The sequence below is a fragment of the Neolamprologus brichardi genome, chromosome 8 (genome assembly GCF_056152115.1).
Source record: "Neolamprologus brichardi isolate AB-2024 chromosome 8, ASM5615211v1, whole genome shotgun sequence".
Lineage (NCBI taxonomy): Eukaryota > Metazoa > Chordata > Actinopteri > Cichliformes > Cichlidae > Neolamprologus > Neolamprologus brichardi.
In genome coordinates, this window is record NC_142111.1 from 25,409,217 (window position 1) to 25,424,663 (window position 15,447).

The 15,447-nt window shown below is 39.7% G+C and overlaps 2 protein-coding genes across 2 annotated transcripts; both read right to left on the reverse strand.

The window, feature by feature from the left end:
• Window positions 1–1,391: 1,391 nt before the first annotated feature.
• Window positions 1,392–7,590, reverse strand: LOC102786868 (uncharacterized). Its single transcript, XM_087844955.1, has 3 exons — window positions 7,368–7,590; window positions 5,850–6,117; window positions 1,392–4,520 (listed from the first exon to the last, which is right to left on the reverse strand). The coding sequence occupies exons 2-3, from the start codon at window positions 6,103–6,105 to the stop codon at window positions 2,908–2,910; spliced, it is 1,869 nt and encodes a 622-aa protein (XP_087701081.1). The 5' UTR covers window positions 6,106–6,117; window positions 7,368–7,590; the 3' UTR covers window positions 1,392–2,907.
• A 1,846-nt stretch (window positions 7,591–9,436) lies between these two features.
• Window positions 9,437–14,761, reverse strand: LOC148101854 (uncharacterized). Its single transcript, XM_087844953.1, has 4 exons — window positions 14,544–14,761; window positions 13,449–13,591; window positions 11,862–13,283; window positions 9,437–10,179 (listed from the first exon to the last, which is right to left on the reverse strand). Exons 2-4 carry the CDS (start codon window positions 13,555–13,557, stop codon window positions 9,479–9,481), a joined length of 2,232 nt encoding a protein of 743 aa, XP_087701079.1. The 5' UTR covers window positions 13,558–13,591; window positions 14,544–14,761; the 3' UTR covers window positions 9,437–9,478.
• Between the last annotated feature and the right edge of the window lie 686 nt (window positions 14,762–15,447).

Sequence of the window (15,447 nt, forward strand, 5' to 3'; positions counted from 1 at the left end):
CCCCCATTTATTTTTACAATAAAATCTGCTTTCTTCCATTTGTGCAATGTCTCTAAAATTAGAAATATCCTGTATTAGAGTTACGGTGAATAACTAGCTCATGCATTTATAACTTCTAGGCTGGACTGCTGTAAATCATTATTATCAGGAAATCCTAAAAATTCCCTTAAAAGCCTTCAGTTAATCCAAAATGCTGCAGCAAGAGTCCTGACAGGGACTAGAAAGAGAGAGCAGATTTCTCCTATATTGCCTCCCCATTATTGGCTCCCTGTTAAATCCAGAATTGAATTCAAAATCCTGCTCCTCACATACAAGGTCTTAAGTAATCAGGCCCCATCTTATTTTAATGACCTCATAGTATCACCCCATTAGAGCACTTTGCTCTCACTCTGCAGGCCTACTTGTTGTTCCTAGAGTATTTAAAAGTAGAATGGGAGGCAGAGCCTTCAGTTTTCAGGCCCCTCTTCTGTGGAACCAGTTTGGATTCAGGAGACGGACACTATCTCTACTTTCAAGATTAGGCTTCAAACCTTCCTTTTTGCCTTGCTTGACCCTGAATCCTACCTTAGTTATGCTGCAATATTTCTTCTACAGTCATCTTTCTCACTCACTATGTGTTAACAGACCTCTCTGCATTAAATCATACTTGTTATTAACCTCTGTCTCTCTTCCACAGCATGTCTTTATCCTGTCTTCCTTCTCTCACCCCACAGGTCACAGCAGATGGCCCCGCCCCTCCCTGAGCCTGGTTCTGCCGGAGGTTTCTTCCTGTTAAAAGGGAGTTTTTCCTTCCCACTGTCGCCAAAGTGCTTGCTCATAGGGGGTCATATGATTGTTGGGTTTTTCTCTGTATGTCTTATTGTAGGGTCTGTGTTACAATATAAAGCGCCTTGAGGCGACTGTTGTTGTGATTTGGTGCTGTGTAAAACAAACAGAATTGAAGTCCCCAGACCGGAGTGCATCTTTGATGAAAATGGTATTGGCACTGAAGTGGCTTTCAAAAGTCCAAATAATTAAAAAGCAGCTCCTGCACCATGAACAAGTACTATACACAGGCAATATTATATAATATTTTATTTACATATTTATGTAGTCGGTTTCGACTATGACCTGAGGTTCTCATACTGTCATCAGATTCCAACGAGAAACAAACAAGTCAAACTTAAGCAAAAAAAGCAAAAGAAAAATGAGATTAAAAAAAAACTAAATAGATATGTAGCAAAGTAAAACCTATTCTAATCATGCAGATTTTATGAACAGCAGAGTGGTAAATGTTTTTTTCTAAAAGGCATGAGGTGTTCCTTTTAGACACTCCACAAATTGTAAATTAAAATCCAGACTGCTTTTGAAATTGCTGGTTTGCAGCTTTTTCAAATGATCTTCTATGTTCCTCTGAAAATCTGGAACATCTGTCTACAAGAGGCTTTTCTAGAAGTCACTGCTGCAGTGGTTCACTTACATTTTCTAACCTGGTCTCTGATTGACTTCTCTGTGTTTTCAGTCTGGAGAAATAATAAATGTTGAGGTGGAAAGCTGAAACCAAATAAAAGACTTTGAGTCTCCAAAGTATTTTTTATATTATTTAATGAACCTTTGAAAAGGGATCAGATAGAAACCAAACAAGGTCTGTGAAGGCCTGATAACAAAGGCCAAAGTAAGAGAAACCCTCAGTGTTTAAAGCACAATGTCTGCAATTCATCATCAAACAAAACTTTAGCGGTTTACTCAAGCAAACCACAGAAGAATCTCCTCCTTCTCCCTAGAAGCTCACACAGGGAGAGCATGTTTCACAGCTCCTGTGTGCATACACAAGTCAGATGACTGCTACACATAGAACAAAGAAGACTATCACATATCAGCAATTTATATGTGTAAACATTATACATCAGTGATCATCTTGTGTTCTTCTGCTACAGGAGTGTTTGTGTCTTATATTAGTTAGATGTGTTTATATAGCTGTGACTTGATTAATACCAGAGTACATTTTATGAATGCAAATGTTTGCCTTCAACTGCATGCAATTAACTTTCTGTATTTCATATTTTATATCACTTTTCTACATTTCTTAGACAGTCAGCAGTCGCTTTGCATCACATTTTATTTAAAGTCGTATGCTTAATACCACAACTGAAAAAAAAGCTCTTCATTGTGCTCTGCTCTGCTTCTCAACCCCCATACAGAGCTTTTATTTTCAAGAACGGTGTTTCCAAACATGTCCTGTTGCTTTTAAAGTGACAGCTTCATAAATCAAAGTCATATTTGCCATTTTTTCTAAGCAAACCAGGCAGAAAGTTTCCAACAAAGCGAACATTTATCTGGACATCAGATCAAGCGAGGCCAATTTGACATTGTTATGTTAGTCACTGATTCGACATTAAATTTAATGTTAATAGAGCTTCTTTGCCATTATTAATGCTGAGAACTAACAGCCTTACGGTGAGCTCACACTGTGCTTTGCTACAGGTCCAAGCACATTTCAGTTGTTCTGAACATCTCAGCTCGAGCACATTGAAGTTAGCTGATCACCCAGTGTGAGTACACTCTTAGTGTATTCATGTTAACCTATAGCTAGAGGTTTCTAGTATGATTTAATAAAGGCTCTGGTCATTCGTCCCTAAAGTTAACACTGACAATAAATACTATATGTATTTCCAGATCAGTTCCCACTATAGCTTTGCTTTGAACAATGTTGCATATTTAAGATATGTAACTGTCATACAGTAAACACAGATTTGGTCATGGTAAACATTTCCAATGAAAAAAATCCCCAACAAATTTTCATTAATCTTTCATCACAACCAGAGGGTGGTATTTAACATGATCACAACAAAACGATTTCCCTCAGGTATGTCTTGAAATGTTTTTTACATTTTAATCTTTCACCATATTAAGAACAACTGAATGTTCTTATGTGTGGATACTCTGGTGTCTTGTTAGATCCTCTACTCGTAAATATCTTTTCTTACAAATGTCACAACCAAATGGTTTCTTTCCTGCGTGAATTAGCATGTGTCTCTTCAGTATTCCTAGCTGTGCAAACTGATTGCCACAAACTTCACAAACAAATGGTTTGTCTCCTGTGTGGACTTTCATGTGTGTCTCATAATTCCTCTTATTGTTAAATCTTCTATTGCAAGTGTCACAACCAAATGGTCTCTCTGCCATGTGAACTTTCATGTGCCTCCTTAAAATTCCCATCTGTGAAAATCTTTTACTACAAACATCGCAACCAAATGGTTTCTCTCCTGTATGGACTCTGGTGTGCATCTCAAGATTTCGCCTAGTGTTAAATCTTTTACCACAAACATCACAACCAAAAGGTCTCTCCCCTGAATGGACATTCATGTGTCTCTCGAAATACTTTTTCTGGGTAAAATTTATATCACAAATACTACAGTTAAATGGTTTGTCCACTGAATGTACAGTCTCATGTCTTTTGAGATCACCTAGTTGTGAAAATCTTTTATGACACACCACACAACCAAACGGTTTCTCCCCCGTGTGGAGTGCTTTGTGCATCTTCAGATTTCCCTCTTGGTGAAATCTTTTGCCACAAAAATCACAACCAAATGGTTTCTCTCCTGTGTGGAGTCTTTTGTGCATCTTCAGATTTCCCTCTTGGTTAAACCGTTTCCCACAAAACTCACAACTAAATGGTTTCTCTCCCGTGTGAATTCTCATATGCGTCTTAAAATTTAAACTCTGTGTGAATCTTTTGTCACAAACACTGCACGTGAAAAGCTTCTCTCCAGTGTGGATTCTCATGTGTGTCTTAAGATAATACTGATCTCTAAATTTTTTTTCACAAACATCACAGCTAAACGGTTTCTCTCCTGTGTGGCCTCTCATGTGTCTATTAAAGTTGTAGAGATCTCTAAATTTTTTTTTACAAACATTGCAGCCAAACGGTTTCTCTCCTGTGAGGACTGTCATGTGTGACTCTGCATTTTGCTTCACCCTAAAACATTTCTTACTAACCAAACAGCTGGTAGACCCTTCTGCAGACTCCCTTCTCATATCACTTTTTACTCCTGACTCATCAGTACCGCTCTCCTTCCAGCCACTGTCACTGTCTTCTGTTTCAAGTTCAGAATCCGACCAATGTTCCTGCCAGTCATCATCTTCATCATCATCATCGTCATCATCAATACTGACTTCAGTTTCATAAGAGTCTGAAGCCTTTACATCAGCCCTCGGCTGTATATGACTGTTCAGATCTGCGTTCCAGGCTGTTTCTGCTGCTTCACAGTCTTCTGCATCAGTTTCTGTTTTTATCTGCTTAGCTGAGCTGCTGGTTGGAGGCTCTGCCTGGAAGAACTTGGGTTTTTCTTCATCATCTTCACTCTTTATGGAAACAGCAGTTAATGGAAACCTGGTGATGTTATCCTCTTCTGGCCTATTAAGCTGTTCTCCCACACAACCAGGTAGGAGTTCCTCCTGTTCCTCCTTAATGTGGAGGAGGTCATCATGGCATGAGCTCCAAGGAACCTCTTCTTTAATCACCAAGATCCGCTGGACATCTGCAGGGAGCAATAAAGACACAAGCACAGCTGTGACTGTGTACTGACACATTTCCCTAAACCTCTTATTAATATTTAGAGCAATATAAATATTTTTTGCAACTTTTCTTGGAAACTGAGTAAAATTAATAATTGTGTAATTATGTTCATCTCACCTTTATTGCTTCATCAAAACACTGACAAGGGCTTTAAAAAAATGAAAGACTTATGTAGATCAAGTTATACATTTCCATAAAATGTGTAAGATATTTAGATTATAACATTTGATCTGAAGATATCTGCAGACTTCAAATATTAGCCTTTCAATTGAGTAACAAAAAATAAATACAATTGAAAAAAAAGGACTATTAAGCTCAGAACAGATATCTTTTCATATTTATGTATGGGTGGGATTTGACCAGGAGACAGATCAAATGAAATGATTGAAAACATATAATGAGCTAATACAAGTCTTATCAGAACTCCTGTTCAAAGAGTTAATCATGAAGATATTTACATCAATACGAGAAAGCTTCTGATCATGCATGGAGGGTTTCACCCCAAGTACAGCACCTAGAGACAGTACGCTAAGCGGAAGGAAGGAGGCCGGGGACTGGTCAGTGTCGGTACCACAGTCCAGGATGAGACAAGTACATAAGGTGGCGAGAAGATGGCCACAACACCTCAAACAGCAAAAACCCAAGAAAGAGGAGGAAGAGGAGGCACCATCATGGAAGGACAGGTCCCAACACGGTATGTACCACCAGCAGATAGAGGAAGTGGGTAACATCCAGAAATTCTACCAGTGGCTGGACAAAGTTGGAGTGAAAGACAGCACAGAGGCACTAATGATGGCAGCACAGGAACAGCGTTTTTAAGAAGCAGTATAAATGTAAATCACTGTCCTTTTCAACATCACCTAGTAACTTTGAACTGAGTGTGTTTGAGCTAGTGCGCTCTCAAACAGTGCTCTGTGCTGTGGTTTACAGACCCCTCAAATACAATAAGGACTTCTTAAATGACTTTTCTGATCTGTTGGCTGAAATTATGCCAAAATATGATCATGTCCTTATTGTTGGGGACTTCAATATTCGTGTGTGCTGCCCTGACAAGCAAATGGCAAAGGACTTTTTAAATCTTACTGACTCTTTTTTTAAATCCCAGGAACAACATCAGAGATCTCCAGCAGCAAAGATTATGCGCAGGACCCTCAAGCTCCCAGGCTTCTGGTAGAGAACCCGAGCTTGAAGGATAAAGACCTCCAACAGACGCGGGAGTGGAATTTTATTTATTTATTTTTTTACTGCAAAAATAATGTTTGCAAGATCAAATGAGCCACATTCCTGATACCTGCAAGCTGTGAAGCAGCAGAAGAAGAAGACAAGCCTGGAGGCTCTTCCTCATTTTTCTCTTCAGCTGGGCTCTGATTACTCTGTGAGAACTGGGGTCCATCTTCATCATCTTCACTCTTCACAGCAACATCAGTGACTGAGAACCTGATGAAGTCAGCTTCGTCCGAGTCATTGAGCAGATCCTCCTGTTCCTCCTTAATATTGCCGAGGTCCAGACTCATGCTCCAGGGAACCTCTTCCTCAGTCTGCAACATCTGCAGGAAACACTGAAACACACATGCACACTGTGTATTCAAACAGGTCCTCAGTGCATAAATTGCAGCTATAACGATTTGAAACTGTAATTACACAATTAATTACACAAATATCTGTATCTCAAAATTATTTTAAAAAAGTTAGTTTTTTTGCCACTGCACACATTTTTGCCATCTGAGAATGACTGTAAGTATTTACCGTCACCTGCTGGAAGCCAAACCTGTCCAGCTCTGATTCTTGCTGACTGCGATGACTCTCACAAAGATTGTTGAAAGGTTTCAATTAACTGTCATGAAATTCATGAAAGCAGACAGATTGCCAGCATGTTGGAATCAGTCAGAGTCAACTCACCCACTCTATCAATAAGGAAACACTCAAACCTGAGTTTCTAAGGTCTGTGTCAGGTATGTCGACTTTCAGAGGTCAGTGATTTCTCAGCAGTGAGCACACAGAGCGGCATTCATGTTTTGTTCTTTCTTTAATTTATCCATAACAGAAAGATGACTTACTTTATACATTAATAAGCACAGTTACATAACATATATCTGTGAATGCAGCTATTCACCAGTCTGTCTTAGTACGTGAAAGTTACAGTATGTTAGAGTTGGTTAAACTAATATGCAGAGTACTCAGTACAATCAAACACAACAATACGATTGGTTTAACATGCCAGAATTAAACCCTTCATCCACTCAGCACTATTTGATTAGCTGTGACACTTAACCTCAGTATTAAATATAAGATGACGCCAAAATGCAACAGCACAGAACGGACTCACAGAAAATCTCAGTGAAGGCGGAAAACTGGATCATCTCTTCAGCAGGACATTACAGGGTAATAAATTTCACTTTATGTATGTTTCTATTTATTTTAAATGACAAAACTGGTAATGAGGTGATAATGCATGCATTAAACAACATATTGCAGACAGGTTGGGCTGCTTTTTGCAGCTTCACCTCAGCAGAGCCACTTCCGCCCTCACACTAATATCTGACTTCTCTTTCACACCTGGACTGCATAACGTTTTTCACTGAGGTCGAAGGGAATGATTAAAAAAAGAGGTAGGACATTATTATTACTATTATTATTATTTGGCTTAATCGACCACGCCCACAGACTTCTCCTCAGGATTTCCCGAGTGCCACGTCTCCTCCTTACGTTATGTCTATGAGCACATGTGCTGCCTGCTGCAGGTTTTCACCCGTGCACACGAGCAGCTACCAAAGAACAAATGCATCCACACACAGACAGAATAAATTACCTGTGCAGCAGACCCTGACAGCTTCAGCGTCACTCTGACCTCGGTCCGTCTTCACTGACGCCCACCTGGGTGAGCCGCTTCCGGCGGATGCCTCTCCAGGTTTGTGTTTGTGACGCTCCGAAACTTTGCTCCGTGTTAATCAATCACGAGGATTTTCCTGCATCTATCTGCAGCATCGATCCCGCAGCAAGAAGGCCAACTACATGACGGCGAGTCCCGCTTTTATTTTCTTCCCTCCTGCAACACAGTCCAGACAACAGACTGTTCCTACGCCCGTGCTGTGTCATCATAGAAGACGACCAGCATTATGACGGTGGAAGTATAAAAACAGTCAGTATTAGAGTCATATTAAACTGCCAAGTCATGATGACTAATAAAGCCCACACTCCTACTGTATTTGGTGATGCACTGGATTATTTTAGATACTGCTGGATAGTTTCAAATATAAAAAATATGGTGCTATTTAAATTTGTTTATTCATATCTTTTAAATCTAAACTAGCAACTAAAAGTTTGTACTAAATGTTAGGTGCAGTATTTTAACATGGAAATACATAACATCAAGTACATAAAAACCCGACTGAGACAAAAATAGAGAGGTGAGTCTGAGATGGTTTGAGCATCTCTTCTGTCACTCTTCTGTCCCACCTCTTCCTCCTTTATGTGGAGTGGGTCTGGGTCCTGCTGGTCCAAACCTGGAGTCCAAGGAAGCCCTTCTTTAACTGGCAACATATGCTGGACATCTGCAGGGAACAGTGAACCATCTTGAACCATCCTCAGTTCAAGATCTATTATTAAATGTACTCTAACTTGCTGGTTAAAGACAGGTCAGTTATTAGTTAGCCAGTTAAGAGTACATTTGACAATAGAAGTTGAACCACTGGGTCACATGACAAAAGCAATAGCTTTATATTTGAGGAAAATAAGGATAACTGGAAGAAAATGGATGCAGAGATGGAATATAAATATATATTTATCAATGTGTGTGCGATACATGACACCATGCCTTTATGAAACAGAGTTTGAACATTTTAAAATACCCCTAATAAATGTTTTTTCTGATCTTATTAGCCCTAGGCTCTTTTAAATCAATTTCATTAATTCTATCTTAATAATTTTATATTGGTCATCATCTGGGTTAACCATAATTGGTATGTCTATTTTTTCTTTTCTAATATAATATTGTATAATATCTATCCATTATTTTCCACGGCTGGTTTGAACACCGGGGCAGCAGTCTGAGCAGAGAAGCCCAGACTTCCCATCTTTCCATAATTGTTTAGAAGAAATTATCTGTATTCTGGCAATACAACAAAGCAGATAAATAAAAGGTATAAATATTACTAAGTGTAAAGTGCTATTAACTTGTTTACACACACCTGTATAATTTAAGAACTTTTTAAAGATTGTAATATTTCAAATAATAATAGACAATATAAGAGAGCGAGACACCCAATGACTCTTTGGGAGAAGAAGGTTTAACTTCCATACAAAAAAGGGTTTTTTTAAGCCTAATTTTCAGCACAGTTTGCAAATGTTTTTAACAGATCTTATTAATAATAATAATAATGGATTGGATTTATATAGCGCTTTTCAAGGCCCAAAGCGCTTTACAATGCCACTATTCATTCACTCTCACATTCACATTCACACACTGGTGGAGGCAAGCTACGGTTGTAGCCACAGCTGCCCTGGGGCAGACTGACAGAGGCGAGGCTGCCATATCGCGCCATCGGCCCCTCTGGCCAACACCAGTAGGCGGTAGGGTAAAGTGTCTTGCCCAAGGACACAACGACCAGGACAGAGAGCCCGGGGATCGAACCGGCGACCTTCCGGTTACAGATACGCTTCCCAACCCCCTGAGCCACGGTCGCCACCTTATTAACACTTTTAAACTGGTAGTTTGGTAAGATGTTCTTTAAGGAGGACTTATAGTAGGAGGTAATTTTATCATAACAACAGGAAGCAGGAATCCAAAAATTAATCTTGCAAAAGTTAGTAACCCTTTGTAATCTTTGCCAGTAATGTAACAGCAAGAATAGACAAAGCAGTTATTACACAGTTTTGTGGAAATAGTTTACATTTCTTTAATCTGCAGCAAACACAAATATCTCACTTACCTACATCCTTCTTGACTTGTGTCTGCACTAATTCTGATATAGCTGATGGTGAAATAGGGGCCACCTTATCAAGATCTTTCGGTTCCTCGGGTGGAAGGCTCTTTGTGTGAACACTTTTGTGTCTTTTCAGATCCCACAGATGTGAAAAACCTTTACTGCAAACATCACAAGCAAAGGGTTTCTCTCCTGTGTGGACTCTTATGTGTCTGTCGAGACTGTACTGATGTCTAAATATGTTTCCACAAATATTACAACTAAAGGGTTTCTCTCCTGTGTGAATTCTCATGTGAGTCTTAAGATGGGATTTTTGATGAAATCTCTGTTCGCAAATATCACATCCAAATATTTTCTTGCTTGTGTCAACTACATTTTCCTCCAGTCTGGAAGCTTTCTTATTAACCAAACAGCTGGCAGAGTTTTCTGCTGAATGACTTTTCTTGTGCCTCTGAAGAGATCGCTTGTAGAGGTATTGTTTATCACACTCAGAGCAGCTAAAGAATGGAACATCTGCCTCGCAGTGGTCCTTGGTCAGTCTTTGATGAAGCTGTGAGAGGCTGGCCTCCTTCAAACCATTAAGCTGCTCTCCTTCTTGACTGGTGATGAGTTTCGCTTGTTTCTCCTTCATGTGAAGGAGGTCTAGGTCCTTCTGCTCCAGACTGGGGTTTGAGGAAACACCTTCATCAACCTGGATAGCTGCAGGACACATTCAAACAAATGCACATTATGGAGACCTGGTGTAAGTACACATATCCTCAGCAGCTTTAATATATCAAATAAAATGAACAACAAATTGTTGCTGATCTATTTTGTGGATTTTAACAACAAAACTGGACCAAGTCTTTTTCCCTGGTTCCAACAGTTGTCTTTTAATCAGCTAGGCATCATTGTTGGATTACAAATTATAACAAACTTTGGATCACGTAGCATCAAATGCATTTGTAAATAAATATTTTATTACAATTTTCTTTTTTTTTCTTCTTCCAGCTGCTCCCTTTAGGGGTGCATAGAAGATCATCTCACCCTATCCCAGCATCCTTCTCTGTTACATTACCCCCTCTGCACATCCTCCTTCACCTCCCCTGTGGTCTTCCTCTTTTGCACCTGCCTGGCAGCTCCATCTTCAGCATCCTTTGTCCAGCTTATCCACTATCCCTCCACTGTCTACCACCTTTTTGTCAGTCCCACCATCTCCAAATAATACTTCCATCACAAATCACCCCTGACACTTGCCTTCAACCACTCCACCCTGCCTGCACTCTCTTCTTCACCTTTGGATGGCTGACCCCAGGTATTTAAACTCATCTATCTTTAATACCTGTGCTCATTGCAGGTTCACCTTTCCATGTCTCCTTCTTATTCACACATTCCTTTCATTATATTGCTCTTCAGAGCATAAGACCACCACTCCATGCTCTCTTCTGCCTGGTAGCTACTCTCACAATGATCACAATGCCATCTGCAAACATACAAATTGCAAATGAAAATACCACTATCTTTTTTTAAATTGTTTTAAGGACATCACCTGCACCTGGTGGTATCAGAAGGCTGCGTTCAGAACAAGATACAAAATAAAATGAAAAAGAAGGATAAAAAATCTGAACCCATGCAGGTTAGGTTAACTGGGGATTATAACCTGGCCACAGATGGGAAGCACTTTATGAATGTATTAAATGTAGCTGTGCTTTGAGTGGTGCTTTGCATTATTAGATGGATATAAAAATGGATATTTCTGCACTTTTACAAGTGTGGCTACATGCATACTATGCATTTGTGTTTGTAATCATACAAATGGGTCCATGATATTGTTTCAATTTGGTTGTTTACCCTTAAATTTGTTGTGTAGGCTATGAAGGCATCTCAGACTACAGGTAAAAATGTAAATCTGCTGTTCTGTTTTATTGTGCATTTTAAAATATGAAATCAGTTTGGCAGACATGGCAAATTTTACTGTGTAAATTTTACTGTAGAGTAAGTGCTGCCGTTGTTGTCATTAGGGTTTGCTCATATTTAAAAATTGGCAAAAGGTTTCTTAACACTGAAACGTCATTTCCTCCTGTGAAAACATGTTTCTGGGCCCACACAGAATCACAGGCACATCGTTAATCTTATTTTAACTGCTGGCCTTTTTCTAAACTGTGTCTCACTGGTGGTTCCATTGACATCCACATTAATCTGACTTATGAATCCATTCCCTTTGGATTTATGATTCAATTAGGTCTCAGTCCCAAACCTTAAATGGCACTGACACTGGAAAAATTACCATGGTACTGAGCCTTCCTGAAGAAAGTGCTGTCATACATTAAAGAAACAGCACTGGGAGAAATTGTTATTTAAATGGTATTTAACTAAGAGTATGAGGAAAGTTAAGGCCTTACCTTGTCTGTTTCTGATGGCTAGCTGCTCCATTTCTGATGTGGCTGGTTTAGATTTGAGCAACCTCAAATAGACTCCTCTTGATTTACCGGGTACAAATTTCCTAACTTCTGTGTGGATGTTCATGTGTCTCTTTAAAATTCCTGGCTGTGAAAATCTTTTATTACAAACATTACAACCAAATGGCTTTTCTCCCGTGTGGACTCTGATGTGTGTCTTCAGATTTCTCTTACAGTTAAAGCTCTTGCCACAAACATCACAACCGAAAGGTCTCTCTCCTGTGTGGATTCTCATGTGTGTCTTGAAATGCATCCTCTGTGCAAATCTTTTACCACAAACACTACAGCTGAACGGTTTCTCTCCCGTGTGGATGCGTTTGTGTCTCTTTAGATCACCTAGTTGTGAAAATCTTTTATGACAAACATCACAGTCGAATGGTTTCTCTCCTGTGTGGACTCTCTTGTGCGATTTCAGAATCCTCAGTCGTGAAAAGCTTTTACTACAGACGTCACAAAAAAATAGCTTCTCTCCCGTGTGGCTTCTCATGTGCGTCTTTAAATGTACACTCTGTGTAAACTTTTTATCACACAGGCGACAGCCAAATGGTTTCTCTCCGGTGTGAATTCTCACATGTGTCTTAAGGTTACACTGATGTCTAAATTTTCTTTCACAGATATTGCAACTAAATGGTTTCTCTCCAGTGTGGACTTTCATGTGCACCTTAAGATTCACATTCAGCTGAAACCTTTGTCCACAAACATCACAGCCAAATGGTTTCTCTTTTGTTTGAACTGTCCCCTGTGAATCTGCATTTTGGTTCACTCCAGAGCTTTTGTCACCGACATCGCAGTTTGAAGCTCTTTTCCCTGACTTCAGTCTGATGTGTCTCTGAAGTGACCAGTCATGGAGAAACTGCTTACCACACTCAAAACAGATAAAGGGCTTTTTGGCATCACTATTTGTACCTGACTCTTCACTATCTTCACTTTCAGGTTCAGGTTCTGTCAGGGGTTTCTGCCAATCATCAGCTTCATACAAGTCTGAACGTTTTACATTAATATTGGGTTGTAAATTATTATTTGGATTCGGGTTTGTGGCTGGTTCTGGCTCTTTGTAGTCCTTTCCATCACCTTCTGCTTTAATCTGTTTGACTGAGCTGCTGGTTGAAGGCTCGGCTTCTCTGTTTTCTTCAGCTGGTGTTTGATGAAAATGTAGGAGGTGAGGTTTCTCTTCATCATCTTCATTCTTTACACAAACAGCAGTGATGGGGAAACTGGTGATATCAGCTTTCTGTAGACCACGAAGCTGCTCTCCCTCCTGGCTGGTCAAGAGTTCTTCCTCTTCCTCCTTTATGTGGAGGAGGACCAAATCCTGCTGATCATGACTTGAGCTCTCTTCTTTAAGTAACAACATCTGCTGGACATCTGCAGGCAACATTGAAACACACATTTATATTATGGATAGATGTGACTACATTCACACTTTTATCCAGCAGCTTAAATACGATTGAAAGTTGTCACCCGTTTAGAAAGAATTAATAATAATTTAATAATCCATAAGAACTAAAATGTCTGTAATATCTGTCTTACCGAGACCTGTCCTAACTTGTGTTGGTGCCGTGTCTGATGTGGTTGGTGCAGACATTGGGTGCAGCAGCCCTCGGAGGTCACCCAGTTGATGGCTCTTTCTTTGAGGCATCTCTATTCCACTGACAGTTTTCAGGTACAAATGTCTGAAAGTGTAATTAAACAGACATCAGTATTTTAATATCAACTGTATATCTGTGCAGATATAACTGACTGATCACTTGCATAAAAAACACTGTGTCAGCTCTCTGTGTGTAAAACATCCTGTGTGTGGTTTGTGGCTCAGGTGCAGCATACGGCTGGAGCAGTGGGTTCATGGTGCCGTGTCAGGGGAGGCTGATACACACCTGAGCTCCATCAGCTGATTATGTCTCCCCTGTAAAAGATGTGCTGGGACCTGAGGTGGTATCGTGTGTGTGTGTGTGTGTGAGTGGCAGCTGGAAAGTTAGAAAGCTATATGCATGACAGAAGCATGTTTTTTTCTTGCTGTTAATAAATATGATCAGTTAAAATATTTAGGTTTCTTTTCAGAGCACCTTATATAACACACCCTCCCTGCCACCCCTGTCATCAACAGCTGAATATATTCAATCTTTCTTTGACAAAAACTGTATAATAAATTTATAATATTGTACATGTACTTTGCCACATTATCCAACACGAATCTACTATAACAGTAAAGTTAGTCAATTACTTTGTACTTATGTGCAGATACGCTGCATTCATATTTAGGCTTGTGCACTGTATTTGCATAAATTAGTTTTAATGTTGGCTGTGAAATTCCCAGAAATTTTGTCTCGCCAACAATATTGAGACACTTTGCAGATGAGTTCTCGACCGTCCTGACTGTTTTGATTTATTAATTAGAAATATGAACAGATATTGAAAAAACTTGTGCAACAGGACTGGTAATTGTTCGTTTGGCTGTCATGTTTGGCTGATTCGAGCTACGGAGATTTTGGGTGGGGTTTATTTGCAGTAATAGCCGTGGGCAGAGCAGTGACACCTCGGCGGGTCTTTTTCCTTTATTTTCAGCGCAAATATTTGTATATTTTCTCTCTCGTCGCTAATTATGCTCATAGCAGACTGTAGAAATACCTGCTGAGCAGCAAACAGGTAACTTCCGCGTCACTGGGAACAGCTGTGGTGCAGCTGTGGGAGAGCCGCACTGGTTCCTGCGTTTGACGCTTCTTCCTATTTTCGCTCCTTTAATGTCCACAGCTGTCGTTTTTCTGTGGGTTAAATATGAAGTATTGCATGCAGTTGGTAAAACGTGGAAAAATAAAAACACTTCGAAAGGACCGACACTTTTCTGTGGCTCCGTCCGTCCTTTGTTTTGTTCCCCCTCGCAATACAGTACAACAAACCGAAGGTTCCTACACACGCCTTTTTTAGTTTCCTGCTGCAGTGATCGTGTACTTTATAACTCCAGCATTCCTGAAGCGACATTAATTATTGATAACTTCAAGTCTTACATGTTGTTCATATTTCATATTTTCACAGTTTGGTGTGGATCAGTTTTGACACAGGTCAAGAATTCCATCCTAATACATATGTAAACTAAAATCTTTCTTATTTAGGATGTATAAAGAGCCTATCTGACATTAATGGTCAAAATCTCTCTTTTGGAGAGGGTCCTGTCGGTCCAGACTCCAGGGCTACTCTTCTTTCTTCTTTCATTTGCAATATCTGCTGGACATCTGCAAGTTTCACAGATCTTCATCAGATTCAATATTGTCTAAAAGCTTGCACTATAAGTTGTTTACCTTTATCGAGAAAACAATAAAAATAAATTAACTTTTCACAGATTGGCTGTGTGCCCATGTGCCACATACATTATAACTAATCTATGAATTTCAGATACTCCTGATCTCAACGTGTTATATGTATAAAGCACACCTGTCCACAGAGTCAGTTTCTTACATTCCAATCTCTCCACCAACCTGATGTCAGGGTTGCAAATCTGGAGCCAGAATAATAAACTCCATCTGATCCATCACTT

Bases quoted from the DNA above. Each gene is read 5' to 3' on its own strand.
- LOC102786868 (XM_087844955.1), bottom strand. From the start codon at position 6,105: ATGTTGCAGACTGAGGAAGAGGTTCCCTGGAGCATGAGTCTGGACCTC. The intron at 4,521-5,849 runs GTATCAGGAATG...TGCTCCCTGCAG, and splicing joins TGCTGCTTCACAGCTTGCAG to ATGTCCAGCGGATCTTGGTG.
- LOC148101854 (XM_087844953.1), bottom strand. From the start codon at position 13,557: ATGCCTCAAAGAAAGAGCCATCAACTGGGTGACCTCCGAGGGCTGCTG. The intron at 13,284-13,448 runs GTAAGACAGATA...TGTTGCCTGCAG, and splicing joins ACAAGTTAGGACAGGTCTCG to ATGTCCAGCAGATGTTGTTA. The intron at 10,180-11,861 runs GTAAGGCCTTAA...TGTGTCCTGCAG, and splicing joins AGCCATCAGAAACAGACAAG to CTATCCAGGTTGATGAAGGT.